Source organism: Ambystoma mexicanum, chromosome 11, assembly GCF_040938575.1.
Source record: "Ambystoma mexicanum isolate Mex_15411 chromosome 11, UKY_AmexF1_1, whole genome shotgun sequence".
In the NCBI taxonomy this organism is placed as follows: domain Eukaryota; kingdom Metazoa; phylum Chordata; class Amphibia; order Caudata; family Ambystomatidae; genus Ambystoma; species Ambystoma mexicanum.
The window spans coordinates 233,207,604-233,231,264 of record NC_090934.1 but is presented as its reverse complement, the minus strand read 5'-3'; the positions used below and the strand labels follow the sequence as shown (position 1 = coordinate 233,231,264).

The following is a 23,661-nucleotide window of genomic DNA, read 5'->3' as shown; positions in this document are numbered from 1 at the left end:
GGTAAAACCCAGGAGTCCTTTAGGTTGTTGGTTACTATGCTGGATGTGAAGGAGGAATTGATGAGCGAGGTAATGAACGGGGCAAGATGTTTGGCCGCATCTTTGATAGGGGCTGGGCAAATGTCTCCTTGACATGGAGGGTTTAAGCAAGTTTATTATATCTTCAACCTCCTTGATAGAGACGGTTGAAAATTCAAATAGGTTGTTCTTGACCTTACTGGGGGCGTTAGTAGGTGAGGTGGGATTGTTTGCGAGGGTGAGGCTTTCTTTTTTAAGACTCAATGTTGGATTGTAGCATAGAGATTTTACCCATGAGTGCTTCTTGTATTTTGGTACACCAAGCAATATCTTTGGTACAAGTGTCGGGTATGGGAGATGGGGACTCGAGGTCTATTAAAGAGTTCTTTAGTGTTGGATTTGGCTTTGCCAATTCTCTCATTGTACATGTTTTGTTTGTACGATAGTTGTCTTGTAGATGTTGGAGGCTATTGAGTAGGAAGTTGTTGTTAATGGAGGGAGACTGTTTCCAGGCTAGTTCGGCTTGTCTTTTGTTTTTGCGGAGAGTTTTCAATTCGGGTGTGAACCATGAATTGAGGTGTGCTCGTTGTTTGGATTTCCTTAGTTTAAGGGGAGCTATAGTGTTGATGGCCTTAGTAATGGTTGAGTTGTATAGGTCTACTAAGTCTGTGGGGTTACTGATGGTGAGTGTGGAGTCAATGATAGATTGAGTAGAGGGATGCGTTTCTCAGCTGTGGTTTTTGCTGTTTCTTGTGAATGTTGGCGGTGCATTGGGCAGTGGTGTTGGTGTTTACCTTTTTTGATGGTGAAGGTGATTAGATGGTGGTCAGTCCAGGAGCATGGTGTGTTGGAGAGGATGAATGTGTCGCAGTTTAGGTCTGCGATCCAGTCAAATGTGCAGCCTTTGTTATTTGTTGGTTTGAGTGACATGATGGGCAAGTATTTGCTACAGCGATGGCTTTATCATCTTTCTCATCATTAAAGCCCAGATTGAAATCGCCTAGAATAAGTATCTGTGTGTTTGGTTTAACGTTAGAGGAGAGTAGGAGCGCTATGTCTTCGTTAAAGGTGGAGATGGGGCCTGGTGGTCTGTAAATAAGGTGGATGGTGATAGTACTTGAGTGAGTGGGAGATAGTTTAATGGTGAGTAATTCAGCAGATGGGAGAGTTTGGTTTTAAATGTTTATGTAACTTCTTGCTATAAATGCTACTCCTCTGCCTTTCCCCCCCCTCCAAGGCTTCGATTGCCATTAGGAGAAATAAAATGGCAGCCATGGATTGAGAAGGGATTGCTCCCTTTCCGTGGCGACCAGTGAAGAAAGGAAAGGCACTCTGATCGGAGGGCAGCAGGTGAGTCTTGTCTGCCAGTCAACGACCCGGCAAAGGCCAATCAGATAGTTGGTAACAATCAGATTGTCCCCAGGTACTAATCAAAAATAAAGACTGATCGCTCAAGTCACATAACAGAAAACGTAGATGCTGCATCTATGCCAAGAGGAATTGGGCCCAGGAGACAAATTCACAAATGCACTGATCAAAAGCAATTTACTTTGTGTCCAACTGCAAGCTCCCACCATCACTGTTGAAACAGCCCAACCTGCCCAAGTCCTGAAGTCTTACTGCTCCTGGTTGGAGGAGTTTTCCGAACCTAAAAATACCTCCAAGGAAGAGAAGGGAGGGAGGGCGGGGGTTGCGAGTTCTATGCTTCATATTGCAATACAAATAGAGTCACAACATATTGCTTTGGGGATAACTGGACCACAGTCCAGACTGCCGCCAGTCTCAATTCTTTTAAGGGTTCTCATTTTTATTGGGTGCAGCAAAGTAATTGTTGAACTGTCTGCATTTGCTTCACTAATGTAATGGTTATTCTTTGCAATAAAACTTGCAGATCAAAAGCCAAATTCAGACAACCAAGTAGCCAGAATTACTATGAGGAATAGGGGCTTAACCAAGGAAAATAAACATTCCAATTTGTGGCCAGTTTCTCTGCCCGTGTTCCCTTCTAGTTCATATCACTCTAGATTGTAATGCACACTAAAAGAAGCAAATTACTTGTGCACTCCATTTGATGCAGAGGGCAGGATCTGTAGATGGATTTGAAGTCATAACCAAGTACAAACAAAAAACCTGGCACAATTATTCACTGCACCTTTACGTAACCAGTGCATACACAACTTTCTGGCAAAGTCAGTGGCCTGAGGCTGTCACAGACATGTGAGACAAGAACCGGTGTGGCAAGTCGCATGAGCCTTTTTAGCTCCACCTCAAGAGTGCAGTCAGTGCCTGCACCACCCACCTTAATTGGCGACTGCACAGCAGCGATAAACATTGCATGCTGCTCAATATAGAAGGGACGTTTCCCATTTCAGGCACATCCTTACTGTAGGAAATTGTAAAAAGGCATAAGTATGAATGCAACACAGCGAATCTTTAACATTCTGCTTAGCCATAATCAACAAAGTCCTTTTGATGGACCATAGCCGGGTCACCTAAGGATTAATACTAACCACCTCTCGGCTACAAACGATGCACAATCACAACCGTTCGGCATTCCCACCACACCATGAACCTCAATACATCAAAAGGTCTGCACAATCCACCATCATATTCCAAGAAACCAAAGCAAAACAAATAAAAACTATTGAAATGTATAAACAACCAGTCTACTCGAAGCCTCTAGGTCTCCCACCACAAATTTCTACATCACAGGTCACAACATATCCTACCTATAAGTGATCAAAGGATGTAAACACCTCCTCAATTGTAGCCAAGGGTGGATATGTGGCATAACAGCCTGAAAGCAGGGATTCACGCATGCATGTGCGACTCTTCATGCCACCTGCACCGCCCACATAATTTGTTCAGACCAGTGGCATGAACAGCAACGTATACAGGACCTCTACTACAGTACCATATGCGATGCCTGTATAATAACAAACTCATCTAAGGAAATGGTCAACTGGAAAGAAGGTTTGGACTTATATAAACTATATAGAAAAACAATGCCTTGGCAAACACCATTTTATGCCCCAACTTATGCCAGAATGTTAAGATGTAAGTTTAGGGTTAAAATAACCACTCGGGAGCCTGGTTTAGTTTAGGTAGCTTTAGTGAGTTAGTAGGAACACAGGTACGTACATTAGGAATAATAAAGGAGACGTTCAGAGGATAGAAACATCCACCGGTCCTCTTAGGCTTCAGTTCTCAACTGACTCTCCGTGGAATCCGAGCAACTTCACACAATAACATTCCACAGCCAACACTCTATATTCCACACTCCAAGCCCACACATACTATCAGGGGATGACCAGAATAAGTAAAACCCAACACAGAACATCAGAAAGAAAAGCTCATCAGCACTAGAAATTGATAATTGCCAGCTTGCTCAACTACAAACCAATGTTTTGCTGGCAACCCTACTGCCAAGCAACATAACCCCCTCCCCCCACAAAAAAACAGGCAAAACGTGAAAAGGATAAAGACTCCCAACAATGATATAGGCGTAACCGACAGATGCCCATAGCCTGCTTCTGCACATGCAGCTCCATGAATACGTGCCGAACACTGGTACCAGAAGAGCAGGGTCACAGAAGGAGCTATAACATTCTTACCCAAGTTCCTTATGCGCACAAATGCACAGGAGCCAAGTAATGTGGATAACAGAGGCCTGCTTTTACTAACATCACCCCTCCCAAAAAAAGAAGCACTTCCTGTAGGGAAGGCATAATTTTAACCAACCCAAAAACTTAGTGCAAAGTTTAAAATAAAAATAAAAACAAGACACCACTCAAGATCATAACGGAGGCCCGCTTTCGGCCATCTATAGTAGGGTGTTGCAGCCAAGTACAACCAATACCAAGGCAATGGTTGTGTGATCTAACATCAGGTGCCAAAACTTGTCAACACGCAAAGACTTCACCTGCAGGCCAAAGACATCCAGCATCACTTTAATGGGGTGCTGACGTTCCACTTCGCAGTTTCAGTGAGTTGGGCACTGGATTAAAACGGTACCAATATGGGGCAGTTGTCAACTGCGCTGACGAACCCCCATAACCCCTGATGCCCCCGCCATCCACCCCGTGTTAACAGGTAGGAACGGAAATGAAGCTGCCAAAAATGTAATAACTCATGTAGCCAAACCTGGCATCCAAACCTCAGAAAGCACATCGGAGAAAATGCGAAGCCATGGGGTCCTCTTCACTCCAGTTATAGCGAGAACGTGTAGAAGGGCAAGGCATTTGCCACTACATTTGCTGACAAGAGGCACACGTGGAGTGGAGGCTATTCAATGGCAGGTATGACGGGGCAATGGCAAGTTAGACAATCAGGCATGGGCAACTTCATATGCCCGCACAAGCCAAATGGCTTGGAGTAAACACAAATGTGCAGAGCAGGAATCAAAACAGCTGGGACCCTCGCCTACTGCCTGTCCTCCACCCGAGGAGTCAATTGACAGTTAACGAGCCTATAGCCAGATTTGCATCCAGCACATAACCCCGCCTACCCTCGTCCCCCCCCCCCCACCCCCCTGCAAAAAAACCTACAAAGATGCGACTGGTGTGCTCAACATGCCACACCAGTGTAGGCGCCAAAACATGGCAGTGTTCACAACAGTGGCTCTGCACGAACCTCACACGTGCTAGGATCTATAGAACACTCAGCAAAACCATGCCACAAGAGAACTTCCACACCATGTCCTTAAATTTCTATATTCATTGGTATTTATCCGGCTTCTAAGGGGTTTGGTGTCACAGAAGTCGAAAATCGCACAACTAACGTGCCCTGGTTTCCTAGTCTTCAATGTAGCCACTAAAGCACATGTCCAAGTCAGTTGGGATTCCTGCCTTACCACTGCCAGAGCCGACACGCATGTAAGGAACTTTCTTTATACTTATAAAATGGCTCTTGCTTTATAAAATAATTAAAAGCCTCCATTTAAAAAGGACATGCCTTCTTGGAGAGTCCCTGAAGCACAAAAAGGAGGGCTTGAACAATTTGGTTTGCCACTATGAACGGTTTCATGTCATTCCCACCAAGTAAATTACTGATACTTTACTACTATCCCCCCCCCCCCAATCCTCCCGTTTACCAGTCCTTTTCAGATCTGCCGGGGGACCACTCCAGTGGTGACGGTGCGCAGTACAAATACCTTTAATATCAACATTTTGTAACCCTTACCCCCACCCCACTTATACACCTCAACCCACAATAAAAAACACATTTCTTAGTAAACTGTCGATGTAATTTCCACCAAGTAAATTACAACGTAGTAATTTACTTTGTGCAAACATGAGACCCTACAAACTACTAACGATTTAGAAGTGGCATCTTGCATCCTGTTTTATCTGGCATCAGTCGCTTTGCTCTTACCTGTCCCACAGGGATGTATGCACTAGGCCCTCGAACCAGCTGCTGCGCGATGTTGACTCTCCGCTCCTGAGAACAAGTAAAGTAGTGAGTACCAGTGAACAACACAGGTAGACGACATATCAAACGCGGCCGAAAATAGCTCCTTACCCTCCCAGCCCCGACAGTCACCTGCATCCGGCACTCACAAGGAACAAGTACACTTCGACACTGGTGCTCCGCCAAGAGTGACGGATAGGTACCGCCCATTAGCAATCAAACAATACAAGGCTTGGGAGCTGGGAGATGCTAGGACACGTACTGCGGATGGAAGGCGTTTCCTCATCTCTGGGATGTGCACAAGAACAGGTGAGACGGGACAGCACCCACTCAAGCTTAGAAAAACGAGCAGATGACCGGGGCAATACCAGACGCATGTTGTCATGAAGCGTGCGGCTGCCAGCCTGGAGGAGTGCTAAGAGGACACGCGCCTTACCTAGAGTTAGTGCCCAACATAGTGGCGGCTGGGGTCCTAGGTAGCCTTAAAACCAACATAGACATCCCACATGATGTGGACGGACAAACCACATGTGACTGCTCATGGAGGTTCACGACTTATTGCACCACTGAAAATAAGCGGCAGGAGGGGGGGTTGGGAGGACACAAAATGGACCGTGGCCTCGGACACTTACAGAAAAGCTTGTTCTGGTTTATAGAAATCTGTGCCAGAAGGTCTGTCCCCAGTAAGGTCTTGCAGGGTATCACTCAGTACAAATACATACCCGTTTCAGACCAAGCGGGGAACTAAATCACCAACCACCAGTTTCTGTGAAAGACTCCGCCTCGTAACTTACAAAAAAAAGGTAGGTCACTGCAAGTAAAGAACTGGAAAAGTTCGAAAACGCATATGCTGGACAGGGTCCTACTCCAAGTTCTATAGCAGCCCCAGTCATCTAAAAATCAACATTTTAACTGACTACTTAAGAACCACAGAGGGCCTTATTCTGCACACTACAAGAAAGCACACAAACAAGCATTGCTCCAGAAGTGATAAGCAGACACGAGCCATAAAAGGCCTACCAGAAGAAACCACAGACACAACACATGCATTGGCGACACTCCAGGAACTATTCAGGTTACCTGAGATTGAGTGCAATAAGAATTACTTTGACTCATTGAATCAAAGTTAATGTATTTGAGTAATGGAGCAAAGAGTTATCAGGACTTACAAATAACCATTGTGCAAACAATTGTCTGTTCTATCCCCCAAAGAATGCTTCGTTTTAATATTTTGAAAATCGGTGCTTTAAGGGAGCTGGCGCAAGACCATTCTAGCCACGGCTGTGGATTTAAAATGTGAAAGGTCATATATGAAGGTCGTTTGGATACAAAGAACCCCATAGCTGGGGGAAGAAAGGCTCATGTTGGATATAAAAATGTCGGCAAGTAACGCAATGCCATTGTTCTAAGGCCTGGCCTGCTTGCAGGTTTACAAACAACTTTACAGCCTGGATGGTTTGGACTTTAGGGTCAGCTGGCAGCTATGCAGTAATGTGGGACTGGGACAGGCCATTTATTCAGGAGTGAGTGATAATAGCAACCCAAAACAAAGTATAACCGTTTTTATAAAAAAAACGACCAAAATAAGTAAAAAGTCGATAAACGAGTTAACTTTTTTTTAATGAAACTATATACACAAATATGAACAATTTTGTTTTACAAACGTCACTGTGGTCACAAAAGTGGACTAGGGGCAGGGCTTAGTCTTTGTTAATATTAAGGTAATTAATATCGCACACCGTCACCAACGGAGTTGGGCCCCAGGCGGATCTGTAACAAGAGGGTGGGGGGGGGGGATTAGGTTGGTCAGGCGAAGAGGGAGTAGGAGAGTGAGAAGTGGTGTGCTGTTGGCGGCTTCAGTTTGGTTTCCACCGTGCGCTGAGCTTTGGTGCAAGTATCAGAGCGAGGCCTTGTGTGCCGTTGATGAGCTGTTGGTTGTTGCAGTGTGGTGAAGTGTGCGGTTTGCTGGGCAAGAAATGGTTGTGTGGGTTTTCTGGTGAATTAGGTATGCAGAGGTTTGAAGTTGGGTTAGTCGGTAGTATGTCCTGGTTCTAGCTGATCTTCCTCTAAGTAGCATTCCTGCGGGTACGCACAATAGCTGGTTACATTTCTTGGCCATTTAACTGGTTAGGTTAGATGATGCAGTGCGTTCCTGGTTGTGTTGTATGGATCTTAGGTTGGGGGCCGCTTATGTCTAGTCTCTCCACTTTGGTGTGGTGCTGTTGATTGGCCATCCCCCATTACCTCACTGTCTATATTGACGGTCTGCTGAGCTTGGGCGTGATTGGGCCAGGGTACCATACTTGACCTTCCGTCTCAGTCTATGATTTCAGTCATTAATGTTGTCCTGTTATGACCAACTGTCATTTTGTAGTTTGATGCGTCGCAGAGCGTCTTCCTTAGGTGGTGTTTGATCCCGGACTCCCAACAATCTACCAACTACAGGGTCTTCTCTCATCGTTGTTGACGTATGTGTGCGCCCCTGTGGACGTTCTTCTAGTTAAGCAGTGAAGAGCCTGGATTTTAGCAGTTTCCTGAATAGTACGTGGTTTCTTGTGTTGCGTATATTCTTCGGCGTCGTGCCACATTTTGGTGCAAGGTGAGAGAAGGAGGATCCTCTGAATTCACTCTTGTTGGAGGGTTTGGTTCCAGGCGAATGTTGTTGCTTGATCTGAGCGTTCTTGTTGGGTGAAGTAGGTGTAATTAGTCTCTCAGGAATTCTGCGCCTTGATTCTGGATTGCTCTGCGCGTGATGCACATTGATTTGAATTTGATTAGTTTTACTGGTAGCCAATGTAGCGTTTTTAACGCCAGAATGATGTGTCCTCTTTGGGGAAGTTTGAGGAGCAGACCCAGGTATAGGCTATTGGCATAATTTACTCTGGACATGATGAGAACGATGGTTAGTGTTTTGTTGGGAAATGATAGGAACAGTAGGATCCTTTTCGCCGCTCGCAGTAGAAAGAAGCATTCCTTGAGTATAGCGTTTACTTGTGGCTCTAGGGTAAGTTTGTCATCAGGACTCCCAGGTTATTATTTATTCATTTAATTTTTTTTTTTTTTACAGTCAACGATGGGGCTGGGGTTGTACAGAGTTCCCTTGGTCTGGGGATGTAGTGGTTGTCTCCTCCGTCTTTTGTGATTATCATTATTTCTGTTTTGCCTGGGTCGAGTTTGAGGTAGATAGAGTTCATCCAGTTGAGTACATCACAAAGGCAGTTCTCAAGTGTTGTGTTTTCTTCTTGAGGGTCTTGTATTTTGAATATTATTTGTTTATCTTCGGCATAGTTGTAGCAGGCGAGGCCGTCTTTTGATGATTTTGATCAGCAGAGAAAGGTGGATGCTGAATAATAAATAGCGGGGAGAAGGATGATCCTTGTGATACGCCACATGTATATGCTCTTGTGTTGGATTTGAAAGGTTTCATCCATATAGTTTGTTCTGTTTGTTAGGAAGGATTTGATCCACATTAGGGCGGTGTCCGTTATTCCCAATCCTTTTAGTCTCGCGATGAGGATGTCATGGTTAACTGTGTCGAAAGCCGCCTAGAGGTCTAGAAGTATCAAGGCCGTACTGTTGTCCGAGTCTGCGTTTGTTTTTAGGTCATCCCATATTGAGGGAACAGACTATTCCGTTCCTCTTATTGATCTGAAACCAACTTGTGCCTGGTCTAGTAGGCAGTTCTCTATGAATTCTTGGGTTGTTATGTATATATGTGGGTTTCGAGCAATTTAGCTCTATATGGGATGTCGGAGATGGGTCTGTAGTTGGACAGGTCCTCTATATTTCCAGCTGTGTCTTTGAATAGAGGTCTGATGTATGCCGATTTGAAGTATTGCAGCACTTTCCCTGTTGAGATTGAAAGGTTGAGGACATTCCTGTGGTATTCCATGGGGGTTCCTTGTGGGAGGATTGATTTGTATATATCTGGTGGGCAAGGATCCTCAAGAGAACCTGGAGTGGTGTGCCGCCAATGATCTCTGCCTTAATACCAGTAAGACCGAGATTCTCCTCATTGGCACACCTGCTCCCTCCTTTCCTGTCACTCTGGCCGGCCTCTCTTTGCCCTCTTCCTGCAAGGCCAAAAACCTCGGGTTAATTTTTTTTTTTTATAAAAACCTTTATTTTTGGTTTTTATAACATGATACAACTTCACACCCACATTAGGGTGGACTTTAAACTTGCACCAAACCCCCATTCCCCTCTCCCCCTCCCATTCCATCCCCCCCCAATAAGTGTCCTCATTTGTATATAATGCACCGGCTCCAGGCCATGGCAACTCTCCTACGGGCTAATGTCAGCAGAAGTCCTGCCAGTTTCCTTATTGGTGTGGAGAGTAGTCTCGTCATTCCAAGTAAGCCTGCTGTTTGAATTGGTTGTATCGCTTCCCCCACAATCGCAGTCGTCGTCTCTAGGACTTGGTTCCAGAAAGGGGTTAGTTCTGGGCAGTCCCATGCGAGATGGACAAAGTCAGCTGACTGCGTCCCACATCTTTCGCACTTTGCAGCTGTTACCGGATGATGTTTGTTTGCTTTTGCTGGTGTGTAATAGGTTTGGTGAAGAAAGTTGAAGTGGATCAGTTTAAAGCCAGAGTTGAGGGCGATTCTTTGTGCGTTTCAGGATGTAGGTCCAATCCACTTCTGATATGGTTATGTGTAGGGACTTTTCCCATCTGACTTTTGCGCGCGTGATGTTGGGGGTAGTGTCGGTGATGATAGCTTTGTAAATCATCGACACTAGTCTGCCCTCGCCCTGCGCTTGTATTACGTTGTGCAGCAGTTGCCAGGTTGGTGGCTGACACGGGAAGTCGGGCAAGAGTGCTTGCAGGGTGTACCGAGTCCTGAAGTAGAGGAACACGTCAAGTGCAGTGTCGCCACCTTTTAGTTTTGCTTGTTGAGGGGTTATGAAGCCGTCCTCTGTAAAGATGTCTCCTAGGGTCTTTATGTGCAGCTTGTCGACCCATTGGTGAAAAAAACTGACGTCAATGGAACCCCTGGTATGAACTTGACGGGCAGAAGGGGAGAGTATCACGTTTGTACCCCGTACCTCTGGGCTAGCTTCTTCCAAAATTTGTACGTCGAGAGCATCACGTTCATGGTGTTGTTTGGGACAGGGGTCTGGCTAAAGATAACAGCAGTTAACAGGTTAGGTGTTGCCAGGGCTCGTTCCACTTGCATGTGAGGTCTGATTGATTGGCATACCAGTGACTGAGGAACTGTGCCTGCGCCACCCAAAAGTATTTCTCCAGATCTGGGAGGGCTAGGCCTCCACTTGTTGTCGGGAGCGTTAGTGTTGCGTGCGCAACTCTAGCTGGTTTGCCCGCCCATAAGAGCTCGAGGACCATGCTTCAATTTGTTCAAGAAGGTTTGGGGTAGCAATATAGGAATGTTGGTGAATAGATATAATAGTTTCGGAAGGATCACCATTTTGACCAGGGAGGTCCTTCCCCAGAGAGTTAGTGGTAGGGTCTTCCAACGCGTCACTTTTTCCTGTAGGGCTTTGACCACCTCTTCATAGTGGTCTTGGAACACCTCCTGGTGGCTTAGCAACATTTGTATTCCCAGGTATCTTTGGATGTTTTCCATGTGAGCTGGAAGTCGTCTGCGAACGGCTTGGTGGACTGGGTCAATGGGAATATGATGGGATTTTGATTGATTGGCACCATGCTCCTGGCCACCCTCTGTCCTCCTGCCCCAGGTACCTGCCACCCTCCGGGCCACCCCTTGCACTGGGGTCTGTATCTGTATCCATACAGCCCCCCGCTTTTTCTTCCTGCACCGATCAGACATACCCCGTCTGCTGCCTTAAACCTGGCACTTGCAAATTGCTGGCTGCACTACCACTTGTTTGTCCTTTGTTTCGCAGTTTCCACTTCTCACCCCTTCCATGAACTTTCCCCCGTGCCCTCTCCCATGCACTTGCGCATTCTCAATGTCACTGGGCCTAGTAAGATCGTCGTTTTATTCTCCCCTGTTCGCCTCCCTTGCCGCACTCTGAAACACTTGTGTACGAGCATGATAGAAATAAAATATCAATATCAATGGCTGCACTTACCCTTGCCACCAGCTGGCTGCACTTATTTTACTGCACTCCCCCTCCCCCCCCTCTCTCCACTGCACTTGCGCGATCTCACGGTCACCTGGCCTAGTAAGATTGCTGTTTTGGTCTTCGCCCTGTCCCTCCCCCCCGCCACGTCACACCTTTAAACACTTGTGTATAGGCGCGTTATAAAAGCCATATCATAACCTGTTTTGTTGCTTTGATTTACCAGTTTGACGAACGTCTACACTGATATTTCAGGGATTCCTCAGAGGGGTCGTCGGATCTGTAGTCCAATCACATGGTCCGTTTTGTATGGCTTGTTGGATGGTGGAGATTTTGTTTTTGAAGTGGTCTGCTAGGCCATTGCACAGTTTCAGCAATGGTATTGGCGTGTTGTTGCAGCCTGGTGTTTTGAAGAGTTTTTTGGGTGTTTGGTGCTGTGAGGATTCGGCTGTCGTAATATTTCCTTTTTGTAGGCACGGATATGTTGTTGAAGTTTAACTTCATTTCCAGTGTCATTTGTGGTTCTCCATTCTAGTTCAGTTTTTGTCCATGGCGCCAAGTAGTGGAGTGAACTATTTTGCTGCGGTTTTTTTAATTGAAGGGGTGAAAGGTTTTTCTTTGGTGATCGTTGAGGTTATCCAGTTGTGGAATAGAGCAACTTTGTCTAGGTCGGCTTCTTCCATGATTATTGCTTTTGGTTTACTGAGTTCCACGAGTTCAGTTAGGTTGGAGTTTTTTTTTTAATGGTTCTCCAATTCCTTTTCATGGTGATCGGAAGTTGTCTTGTAGCTTGTTTGTTGGGGTGTCAGTGAGATCACGAAGGGGATGATGAGGTATTAGGATTGGAGGTGCTGTGGTAATGAGTTTTTTATTGGCAAAAATAACCTCAAGTGCATGCTCAGCCAAGTGGATTGCTACTTTGACTAGTTGTGGATTCATTGCTGCTAGTGGGCTGGTTAGAGATGTGTGGTTGCGGTTTCTTCATCAAACTCAATAATTAAATCTCCAAGGACGATCAGGTGATGTGCTCGATGGCTAGGGTTGCGAGCTTCCGCGAAGGCATCCACAAAGGTTCCATTGTATGTTGGCGGTCTGTATATCATTATGAATCTCGGGTTTACAGATAGGCGTAGGATTCACATTTATAAATGTTTAATGGGTCTTCCAGTTTGATAGCCAGGTGTTCATTGTGGATGATTGCCAGTCCCTCAGCCACCGCCACCCCCATTTCCCACCCAACCCCTCTTGGTTTTTCTGTTCGCTTGGAAGCTTTGGAAGTCAGGCAGACAGTTGAGTGATCTTGTACTTGTCTAGCCATGCTTCAGTTATAACTAGGACGCAGATACCAGTCACGTAGTAGGTTTTATATGTCAGTGGCATGTTGGACATGACCTCGCACTGCTAAAATTGCAATGATCTTTTGGGTATGATTGTGTTTATTAGTAGTTCCTTGTTTTTTTTTGTTAATTGTCCAGTTGGGTCGTTTCTGTATTGACGTTGATAAGATGAAGATCAGCGAAGGCTGCTTCTTCTTTGAAGCAGTCTGCTAGACTGTTAGCTTGGCTGTTCAATTGCGGTACTTCCCTAGTGATGCCAATTGGTTGAAGATCAGCAACAGCTTCTTCATTGAATCAGTCCTTTAGGTTAGTGGTTGGGTTATTAGAGCATCGTTGTCTTGTGTGGTCTGTTGTGGATATAGATAGTGCTCTTCTGTTCTTGTGATGAATGGAGTGAGGGGGTTGGAGGGGGGGGGGGGGGGGGGAGTCTTCCCGCTCTCTTCTAGGGTGCTCCCATCTTTTTTCCCGTTGTTTCGGGTGAATCTGATTGTCTTGAGGTATCAGTGCCGTTGAGGTAGGGAAGGTGCAAGATATAATATTTTTTCTCTTACAGGGTTTGTTCTGATGGTAGCGTTATTTGGCAGGGCGTTTCCTGTATTCGATGTCGCTTCTACTGGGGCCAGTTGGGTTTGTCTGTCCGTGTTTATTGTTGCATGATCCAGCCCCCTTTGTTGGCGTCGGTTTCTGCGTCGTGGCATTTTGCTTCTCAGTGCAGAAGCAATAGGGCAAGTAGTCGTCAGTGTCTTTTGCTAGGGGAGTATTGGCGTTTCCTCTAATGATTATATTAGGGCGCTATCGGGGACCGTCTGTCCTTTCGTCGGTGGGTAAGGTGTTTCCCTGACCTACGCACTGTCCGGGGAGTGTGGGGGTATTGGGAGTTTGGTTGCAGGTGGTATAGGACTCAGTGGGTTTACCAATGGGGTGCTGGGCTAGTAGTCAAAGTGATCATGGTACGGAGCAGGCCAGTAATGACAATACGATCACAGTGTGGTACTACTCAACTAGATTTTAAAGTCTTGTATAGCGGGAGAGAGGCCTACATCTAATAATGCAAATTGAGTGCAAGACACAGCTAGATTTGAGAGCCCTGTATAGTGGGAGGGAGGCAGAGGAGAGTAGTCACAGTATTGTACTGGTATAAGTACGTTTGCTAAGCGGGTGGTGGGCTTTCAGGGTAGAGTAATTGTTCTACTCCCTACCTGGCCACTCCTACCGTACTGGTCATTGCTGGTTGAGGGCTGGCCACTGGCTTCCCCTGCAGACACAATGTGGAGCCACCTATTGTAGGAGCCACCCTTTGCCGTGGGGGCCCTTAGCCACAGGGGCTGCACAGGCATAGGGCTGCCCAGGAAGGGTGAATTAAGAGTCGGGGAGGAACCAATCAGGGACGGAGGAATGGGAGCAGGGAGAAGCAGCTGGAGGACACAGGTCATCAAGGCGAGGCCAACAGGGGCTGGGGTTCAAATTATTTTACAAAAATGACCAAATTCAGGCCTACAAAAGGTCAGGTGGCTCTAACACTCACCTGCACCGTCCAGATGGAAGTGGGGTGCAGGTCGAGGTGTCGGGAGTAGGATGCAGAGCCCTGCATCAAGGAAACCAATCAGGCCACAGGTGGGGGGAATGGGTAGCAGGTTGGTACATTATGCTAGTCTTCAAAGTGCTCAAAGGTGTCTTGTGTCAGGATCCTGGGTAGACCCTATGTAAAATAGCTCACACACACACACTTTATGTAGGGGAGTTCAATTTGTATGATAGTATTTGTTTGTAGATGATTTGGGCCTTGACTGGAATCATGCAGTGATGAGGTGATCCCTGGCCAAAATGGCGGGAAGAAACTCGACTCCTTATTGGATGAAGATGGAACCAAGGGCATGACAGACGTTCTAAACTGCCCTTCATTAGAATTTGTTGTTGGAGTAGGTCCCGTTTATGAGTTGCAGTTTGTAAGCCTTTTAGATTTAGGAACGAAAGTTTATCTTAATCAACAAGAAGGTGAAAAAAAAGACCACATCATTTTGCAGGACTTTGCAAAGGAAGCAACTTAACTACAAAACTAAGCCATGTCAAGTGAAAAGTTCATATAAGATTTCTAGATTAACGTTTTAAAGTTAGTGAAAAAAATTGTAAATGTGTTCTCTAAAGGGTAACATTTTACTGGGAAATATGAATAAGTAATGTTTGTCGGATAGCCAACTCATTGGGTAAAAAGAGGGACACTGAGCATGTGTGTGCTTGTGCGTCGATGTGAGGATTGCAGTGTATATATATTGGTGATTTTTCGTTTCTCAAGGCTGAGCTCGTTAAGGCTACGCAGGCTGCGTAGATCCTGGCCGAATGGGAGGTCGGGACCACTAGGAGGAGGGCTGTGCTTGACCTTGTGGTGTGAATTGGGTGGTAAGGCATAATCTTCTGTATTTGGGGCCCGCTTTATGCACCGCTCAGTGAGTAAAACGCAGTATTTTGAAGGTGGCCCTACGCCCAATTAGGGGCCAAATTACAGTGATGAGAGCAGTGTGAGAAGCAGTCTGGCAACCAAGACTTGGACTGTTTGGGGTTTGTTGATTTGGTAGGTCAGTGCACCTAGTGAGTTCGCATAGTCAATTGCAGCCAGTCTATTGGGGTAGGTGAGGTAAGGGAAGATGCGCTTCAGAAGCCCAAGGTGGAAATAACAGGATTTGGATGCATTGTTGATACGGTGAGACAGTTAGGTCCAGGTCCATTGTACAGCAGAGGCTTTGGACAGTGGTGGTGGGCAGCAGGGGGACGAGGGGGAGGTGGTGAGTTAAGGGGGGGGGGGGTGAGGGCCAAATGAGGGTGGCCATGGAGTCGGTTTGGGGAATAGAGAAGTTTTGCTGCATACCATGATCTCCATTTTCCATGGGTTCAGTAGGAGATGGCTAGTCATCCAGTGGTCACGGTCAGTGACACATGCAGATAGGACAGTGCGAGGGTCAGAAGTCCATTTAGGAATTCTCAGGAGGATGGGTCATCCGCATAGCTCTAGCAGGTGAGGTTGTGTGAGCAGATGATACTGGACAGAGGTCATGTAAAGGTTGAAGAGAAGGTGTGAGGCAGGCACCTTGGGGTAATCTTGTGGAAAGGAAAGGGGGAGAGGGTGATTTGCTGTTTATTAGTAAGAGATGAGGCGATCCAGGTGAGCGCTGAATCTAGTCTTCCTAGGGAGTGCTGTCCATCAAGGAGATCATGTGGTTAATGGTGCCAAACGCTGCTGTGACTTGGAGGTCATGCCAGATATTGATCAGTGTGGTTTCTGTGGCGGAGACAGACACCCATGCGCAGGATCTAGGAGATTGTTCGAATCCCAATACCATTAAGCTGAGAGTATGCAGTACGGTCTATGAGCTTGGCAAGAATCGGGTGTTGGAAATGGGTCTGTAGTTGATTGAGGAGAGGGATGCTTTTTTTTTTAGAAGGTTTGACATGTGCGGTTTTGGTGGGTTCTAGGAAGTTGCCAGAGGTGAGGGAGTCATTAAGAATGGGCCCCGCAAGTTCTCCTGCACAAGTGGGGTGGCAGGACAAGGGTCGGCTGTCGAAGTGTAGTTTGACAAACTCCTCGCTCAAGTATGGTTGAAAGAGCAGAACAAAGGGTTCTCGGAGGGGGGTTTAGATGGATTCTTGTAGAGCAAATGTTGGACAGGCAGACAGCTTGGAGAGTTTGACATGGAGGGTGGCCGTCCAGTCTAGGGCTGTTTTGTGGCAATGTTCAGAGAGGGAGATGCAGAGAGTTTGAGAAGGCAGTTGGGGCTGTGGTGCAGGAAGGGTTCAGGAATTCTGCGATGGTCCTGGGGAGCCCTTTCTCTGCTGCTCAAGATATTTATAATGGGCTTTTTTGGCCTTTCGGATCTCCGATTTGTAATTACGTTGAGTGCGGGAGAATACCGATTTGCTTTGCAGGGTTCTGGAGGCTCTGCATTTACATTTGAGCGAGCAGCTATGGGTTTTGAGAGTCTTCAGGTGGAGGATGAATCATTTGGGGGTTTGGGGGGGTCCTTTGCGGATGCGAGCCAACTTGGAAGGAGAGAGTCATTTAGCCAGGAGTCAAAGAGCTCTATGGGCAAGGATCGATCTGTGGATGGGAGTGAGGGGAAGGCGCGTAGCAGCACTTCGGCCAGGTCCGGTAGTACCATGGCCTTGTTCAAGCATGTGAACTGAGATGTAGGGGTAGGAGGCCTCATGTAAGTTATCAGTAATCCGCAAACTACTTCGAGTAAGAATACAAAAAGGTAAAAAATAAAATTAAAATAAATTACATTTAACCAATCGGAGTCAAGTAATTTTAGCTCTAAGGGCTACTTCTGGCTAGAGTGAAATAAGGAAGAAACAGACCGTTAATTCAAGTAAGAGTAATTTTGGATGTGAGTGGAGTACTTAAGGAAGAAGCAACTTCAAGCTTTACAGTCTATTAAAAGGCAACTTGAGAATCAGGAGTTTTCAAACCTTGGTACAAATTGTTCCTCTGGGCACTTAGAGGATTTTCAGGTACAGTTACTCTGAAGGGTTAAAGAGGGGTAGAGAGCCAAGAAGGAAGACCGCTCACCATGTCTCTTCCTATCCATGCAGACTGGCAGTGCAAGGCGAAGATGCAGAATCTTTTATTTGATCAAATTCCCCTTTACCTTCGTGGAGTTTAGAGCTCAGCTGTTTAATTTTGAGTCTGTGGGGTTCAGTAGCTCCTGAAAAACAGACAGGACATCTAGCTAGTAGGCTTTTTGGTGCTTTTTGGTGCTAGGTGTAGGCGACATGTTGCGAGTCAATGTAGTCCCACTGGCAGTTGGCATAGAGTCATGATGGTGCTGACTTGGTGTGCGATTCATGGACTTACAACAGTTAGAGCAGCGGTCAAGTTGGTAACAATGCAAGGGCTTTTGCTGGGTTAAGCCGGCGTCCTCAACAGTGAGTGCTGTGGCTTCCAACAGTGCTTGAATCAGTTGCTCCCATGAAGGTAGAGCTTGAGATGCAGCAAGCAGCTCAGTTTGTTTAGAGTGCCAAAAGAAGCACTGTGGGACGCTGCGGTGGCTGACAGTCCAGCACGGTTGATCTATCAATACTCAAGGCACCAAATAAGGATTACAACTGTGCCTGGAGTCCCAATCAAGGGGCTCCAGGACAAGGAGAGTCCTGTTCTGAACTCCCACTTCAGGGGATTCCCCCATTTCCAGTGAAACGGAAGGCTGGTTTCAGTGCAGACAGACTATTGAAGAGGATATTGGAAAAAACTGCAGTCTGAGGAGTCATTAATGAGACGCAGATACAGATCTCATGTTGAGACTGTTAAATGAAAAAACGTGGCACATGCCTCACCATGCTAAGAGACATTTTACCTACCTCAGCAAAACTAAAAGTTAAGTTTGTCGTCAAGATGTCCAAATCAAAGTAGGTCCTGTGTCCGAAATCCTATCCTAGTCCTCACTCTAAAAGCCAACTCTAAGCATATGGCGTCCGATTCTCAGTGTTAAAAAATAAATGCACAAGTCCCCCAAAAAATGAAGAAAGCAAAACATACAAATAAGCAACAAAAAGTCTGAACTATATTCACTGATCCAGGGAATGATGATTCCTTCCCAAGTTTCTTTTCTCTCCGACGAAATAACACAAAGTTCCAACACAGAATAACCAAGTTCCTTGTAGCCCAAGAGGGTAGCTCCCTCCTCCAGGTGCATTCAGTTTCAGGGAACAACTCCCTGCCCCAGACTCCTATGCAAAACAACTCAATAGCCCAAAGGTATAATCTTACCTGCATTTTTCTTTTCTACTACTAAGTTTGGGTCCTAGGCTTCCAGGTCACCCAGTGTACTCTCCTGCCAGGTTTTTCCTTCACTTTAACAACTCACAATTTCAAGGGCATGGTCGTCCTTGAGATTTCCTTTCACGGTTGGTCATCAAACACCTTTTCATTTTGCCTTCTTCTACCATGTTCTCCTCTCTTCCCCAAAGAGCTATCTGCCCACTGTTGGCTTCTTAATGCCGATGTTAAGTTTCCACATTCGTACTGCAACTTGTTATATTTCCTCTTTTCAAGTGACACGTTTGTGATATGGTTCAGAAGCCCTTTAAATTCTGTACACTTTTCATTCAGCATTTTGTTATTTTCATGGAGTGGTATGAATTCTCAGACACACAGATCACCAGGTCATCTTCCCTGGGCTTACTGGGTGCTTGAACATCTCTTGCGCCTCTTCGTTGCTTCTCCGGGTCGCCTGCTGGTTCAGCGTACCCCCATTAGCTGCTGTAGCTTGGCCACATTTGGTTCCACTCTGCCTGGTTCCCACGGACACAAGCTGTGGGTACTCAGCAACTAGACTTTCATTCACACTGCAAGGTTACACTTTGACAAGCTGGCTGTGCTGCCTCCTCACGACTCATGGCTTCACCTAAATTCCATGGGTCTCCCTCACACAGTCAGTCAGATGTCCAGGTTGTAAACTTCCCGGCAGCTCAAAACAGCTTCCAAAGACTAGACCACTCAGTTCGCTTGTTGGCTCCAATCTTTATGGCTCTCTTCCTCTATGTCTCAGTGGTAGTTACAATATGTTGAGGAAGCCGACAATGAATCTCACTGGGAGTAATCAGTACTGCTCCAGTCTATGGATTTCTTTGATCAGGGATAGCTTAGTCGAGCTGGGTGCCATCTGCGTATTGCTGTACGAGAAGGGTTCAATTTAAAGACTGAAGAACACAGGTCAAGAGGATGGATCCTTGCAGGACTCCACATGGGATATATCGAGTTGGTGATAGGGTAGACTATATGTGGGAGTCATTTAGGGATTAGCCATCTGCCCATGGCTGTTAAAGGTCTATGAAACTTCTAGCAAAGTTACTGAAGTCTTCGAATACATGTTCCCATGCTAGGCAGACAATGCTCAAATCCTGCTTCACATAGGTCCAAACGATTAGTGGTGAACAATATAAACAATGCATGCCAGCATGTAGCCTTAGCCACAGATATTAAGAACATCTTGTTTTGCCTCTTCATTAACTTCCTTTCTCAGGGCTAAAAGGAATGAACCACCACCAAATATTGTAGTGTCATTTTTTACTACAACATTCTTCAAACCCAACTCCTTGAACTGCAGATGGTCGAGACCTGCTTTCTCCCAACTGAACGGATGGATACTCGCAAGAATGCCATACATCAACTACAACTAATCCATTACGGAGCCGCTAAAAAGACGCTTCACAGGTAATGGAAACACATCAAACTGGCATTGTCCTGGCAAGGTTTCCGGGCAGATGTGGCCAATGTCATTTTTGAAACTCACATTTAAAAAAAATATATATTTGTAGGGCGCAACCAGGTGGCCTGGGGACATACGGGCACCAAAGCCTATTAGGATTAGAAGAGTTAAGGATGTGTGGACACAGCAACTGCACTACTTAAATAAGTACGTTTTAAGTTTGCTCTTAAAGATCTCTACTGTAGGGCCATTTCTTAACGCTGTGGGTAGTGTGTTCCACTTAGTAGGGGCTGCCATCCAGAATGCACCCTTTTTTACTAACTCCAAAGAGGTTTTTGGTATGTGCAGTTTGGCATTATTGGACTGTAAACTGCATACCACTTAATTGGTTTTTAAGCCTTTGGCTATTATAAGCCGGGCAATGGTTAGTCTGCGATTTGTGCATAATGAGCAGCAGTCTAAAGTCAATTGTCTGCGATCGGCAACCAGTGTAGTTTTCTCCTTGGCTCTGGCACATGTGTGAACCATCATAAGCCCATCATTGCTCCAAGGGTGCTGTTCTGCACCACCCGAGTTTTGCTAGCTCTTGTTTTACCCACTCCAATAAAGAGGGAGCCGCAATAGACGATTTTAGCAGAGATTATAGCTCTGGCAATGGTTTTGCACCCCCTTTAGATAACAATGAACGAATGTGTGCAAGCAGCCGAATGTAGTAGGCCGATGTGGACACCAGGCCATTAATGTGGTCAGACATGCTCAGTGTCTGGTTGAATGTTAGACCCAAGATTTGTATTTTATATTGTGTCACAATATTAAAATCTGCCATGTGAAATGATTTGTATTCTGTAGTAAGTTTAGCTAGTGGGGGTCTGGTTCCAATAAGCATGAGGTCCGTTTCACTATGGATCAGTGCCATGCCAATCCTCTCCAACCAATCATGGATGAGATCATATATCTCTGCGACTATCTTGGCATCCTTAACATAATCGCCAGTGAGTGGAATGAGACATTGTGAATAATCTGCATAATTCGAGAAACATTTTCCTCCAGCAATGAAAGAAGGAGGTAGTGAAAAGATTATATAGCACAGGGGAGAGTGCCACACCTTGAGAAACCCCATAGCTAACTAGAACGGGTTCGGCTTCTGCTCGTTTACTGCAAACACGCATGGTCCTCAAACGCAAAAAAAGGATTGCATTCAATTCTTAGCTAGTGTACTGAAATTAGCTAAATTTAGTAGTCTATCCAAGAGAAGCGGGTGGTCCATTAAATCGAACACCGATGATAAATCCAGGGACACCAGTAACATCGTTTTCCCCTCATTAATATTGGTCATCATGTTCGACTTTAGTTCTAGCTGGGCTGATTCCGTGCTGAAACCTGGCCGGAATCCTGACGCCTTCAAGATAGGTTTGTCTTTTTATGCGCCGTAGAAGTTGATCATAGGCTACTCGGTCCATGATCTTCAGAATGAACAGCGAGTTAGAAATGGGCCTGTAGCTGGTAGCATTTTTTTGGGTCCAGATTGTATTTTTTCAGTAATGGGTGACCCAAGAGCCCTTCAATCTCGTGGGAACCTTGCCCTCCAAAAGAGGCATTAACAATCCTCAGTGTCAATAAGGAGTTCCGAGCAAGCCTTGATGGCCGTGGCTGGGAATGTATCTTTACAAGCAGAGGGCTTAAGTTCAGCCAGAGTGGTATGTAGTTCATCCTCAGATATGCTTCTAAAATCAAACTTGGGTATGACGGGCAGAGCAATGGGTAGTTTCTTAGATGTCCTTACGAGGGTCCGTTGCACGTGAATTTAACAGTTGGGCGCTACTCACATGTATTTATTTGGATTATGTAAATGTTTCCCCATGTATGGTTAGTTGAGGTGTTAACATGATCATTCCAGAGTGCAGAGGTTATCCCAAGCGAAAATGGTGGAAGGCGCCTCTAGTGCTGGAAGTTTAAACAAAGACATGCAGAACATTCTAAACTGCCTTTCATTAAGTTTTTACCTTGGAGTAGGTTCTGTGCTTTTTGAGTTCGGGCCTGGAATTACTGAACAATATAAAACTTTTTCAACTCAAGAAGATTAAGAATTTGAAGTTCAGCTGGAAGATTTGTGAATTGTTCAATTTAAGTTAAGTGATGCACTAAATTACAATTAGTAATTCCAGCTTAAATAAATATAAAATGGTTTCCTTAGAGTTTAGAAGATTTAATATTTATTAAACTATTTCCTTAATTTTAGCAAAGAGTATTCTAGGTTCCTTTTTCTATTCGTTTTTTCTGAGGCAAACTGTCTTTTTGATGCACGTGCATGTGAATTCTGAATGGTTCGGTTCTGAACAGAGCGAAAGTTCTGGAAAAATCATGAAAAAAAAAAACATGTTCAAACTGTTTATGCATGGTTACCTAAGGCATGCCTGGTTTTGCTGCAGTTTGTGCGTAGTCACGAATGTAAACCCGCGTCAATGTGCTTTCAAACAGCTTGTTCTTTCTGAAACGCCATACAGACTTGGTGGCCACAAGCTTTAAATCAGAACGATTGAGCGCATCAACGCAAAGTCAACAGACAATCTGCCAAAAGCAAGCATGATCCGGGGTAAACCGATTCAGACACTGTCTTGCACTGCCCAGGATACAGAGCACAGCCTTTCTAGCTGCTATCAGAAAATAGGACATTCTAGTCCAGAAGACTACTTCACATTTAGAAGAAGCGTTGAAATATGCCAAGGAACGTGGTGCATAAAACAGATGCGTCATTTCATCCAATTTTGAGCGCCCGGGTGGGAGGGGGGGCGAGGTTGGAATATGGGGAGACTCTGCACGCCCCTTCAACCCCCTGCATGCCCAAACCTTTCTAAATACCCAATCCCCCGCCAGTCTACATATTTTTAGTAAAATGTACTTAATGGATTTGATGAGTGGCCTGCAAGGAAAAGGACCAATGACCATAAAATACACTAATGGAGCTAGACTAGTACACATTACCCACGGCACACGTCACTATGAGATTATCAGATCCCAGTGTGCCTTGTATGGTACGAGTCAACCAAACCGTAACAAATATTAAGGATCACCGACAATCTTCCCTGGGTGGGCGATTGGGGTAGCAATATGTTGCCTCAGTACAGGTATACAACCAAATTTTCCTAGACCACTCGTCAAGGTTCTCCATAGCCACACTGTTGAGGGGTTGGGATTGAAATGGGCAAATGGGTTCAGGTCACATGCCATTGCCACGTTCTTTAGAAGGAATGTTGGGTAGGCTGTACTGGAGCAGAGAATTGTGATATCTGGGAGATATGGAGGGGTGGGAGGCAGATTATGCACATTAAAATGTTATAGAAAGAAAAAAATGAGACCGCGCTCGGCAACCCCTACCCCCACCCCCTTTTTTGCAGGCCTGCATTCTTTTTTAAGAGGTGGTGGAAAGACCAACACCAAAAGAGACAGATTCCACCAGAGTGCAGGGAACGGCCTGCAGCAATAAATAAAAAAAAGGAGCTACTCATGAGAATAATGTGACACTGCAATATACAACAGGAATTAGGCAAATAACTGAAGTGTCACTTATCTGGCCAACTTCCACTGTTAATTACAGAGTAAAACTAAATTACAGAGTAAAACTTTATCAAAGTATAGGGCCTTTAAGCTCACCC

At 45.5% G+C, this 23,661-nt stretch overlaps 1 protein-coding gene across 4 annotated transcripts in view; it reads right to left on the bottom strand.

The window, feature by feature from the left end:
• The window catches only part of SESN2 (sestrin 2), a 128,982-nt gene that overhangs the window by 69,579 nt on the left and 35,742 nt on the right, over positions 1-23,661 (bottom strand). For 3 of the 4 annotated variants that reach the window (XM_069622933.1, XM_069622936.1, XM_069622935.1), the window contains exon 2: positions 5,392-5,457. The exons of the other annotated variant lie outside the window; for it this stretch is intronic. In XM_069622933.1, coding sequence (XP_069479034.1) covers positions 5,392-5,457 — 66 coding nt within the window. The remainder of the gene's footprint in view (positions 1-5,391; positions 5,458-23,661) is intronic. 4 annotated transcript variants of the gene reach the window in all.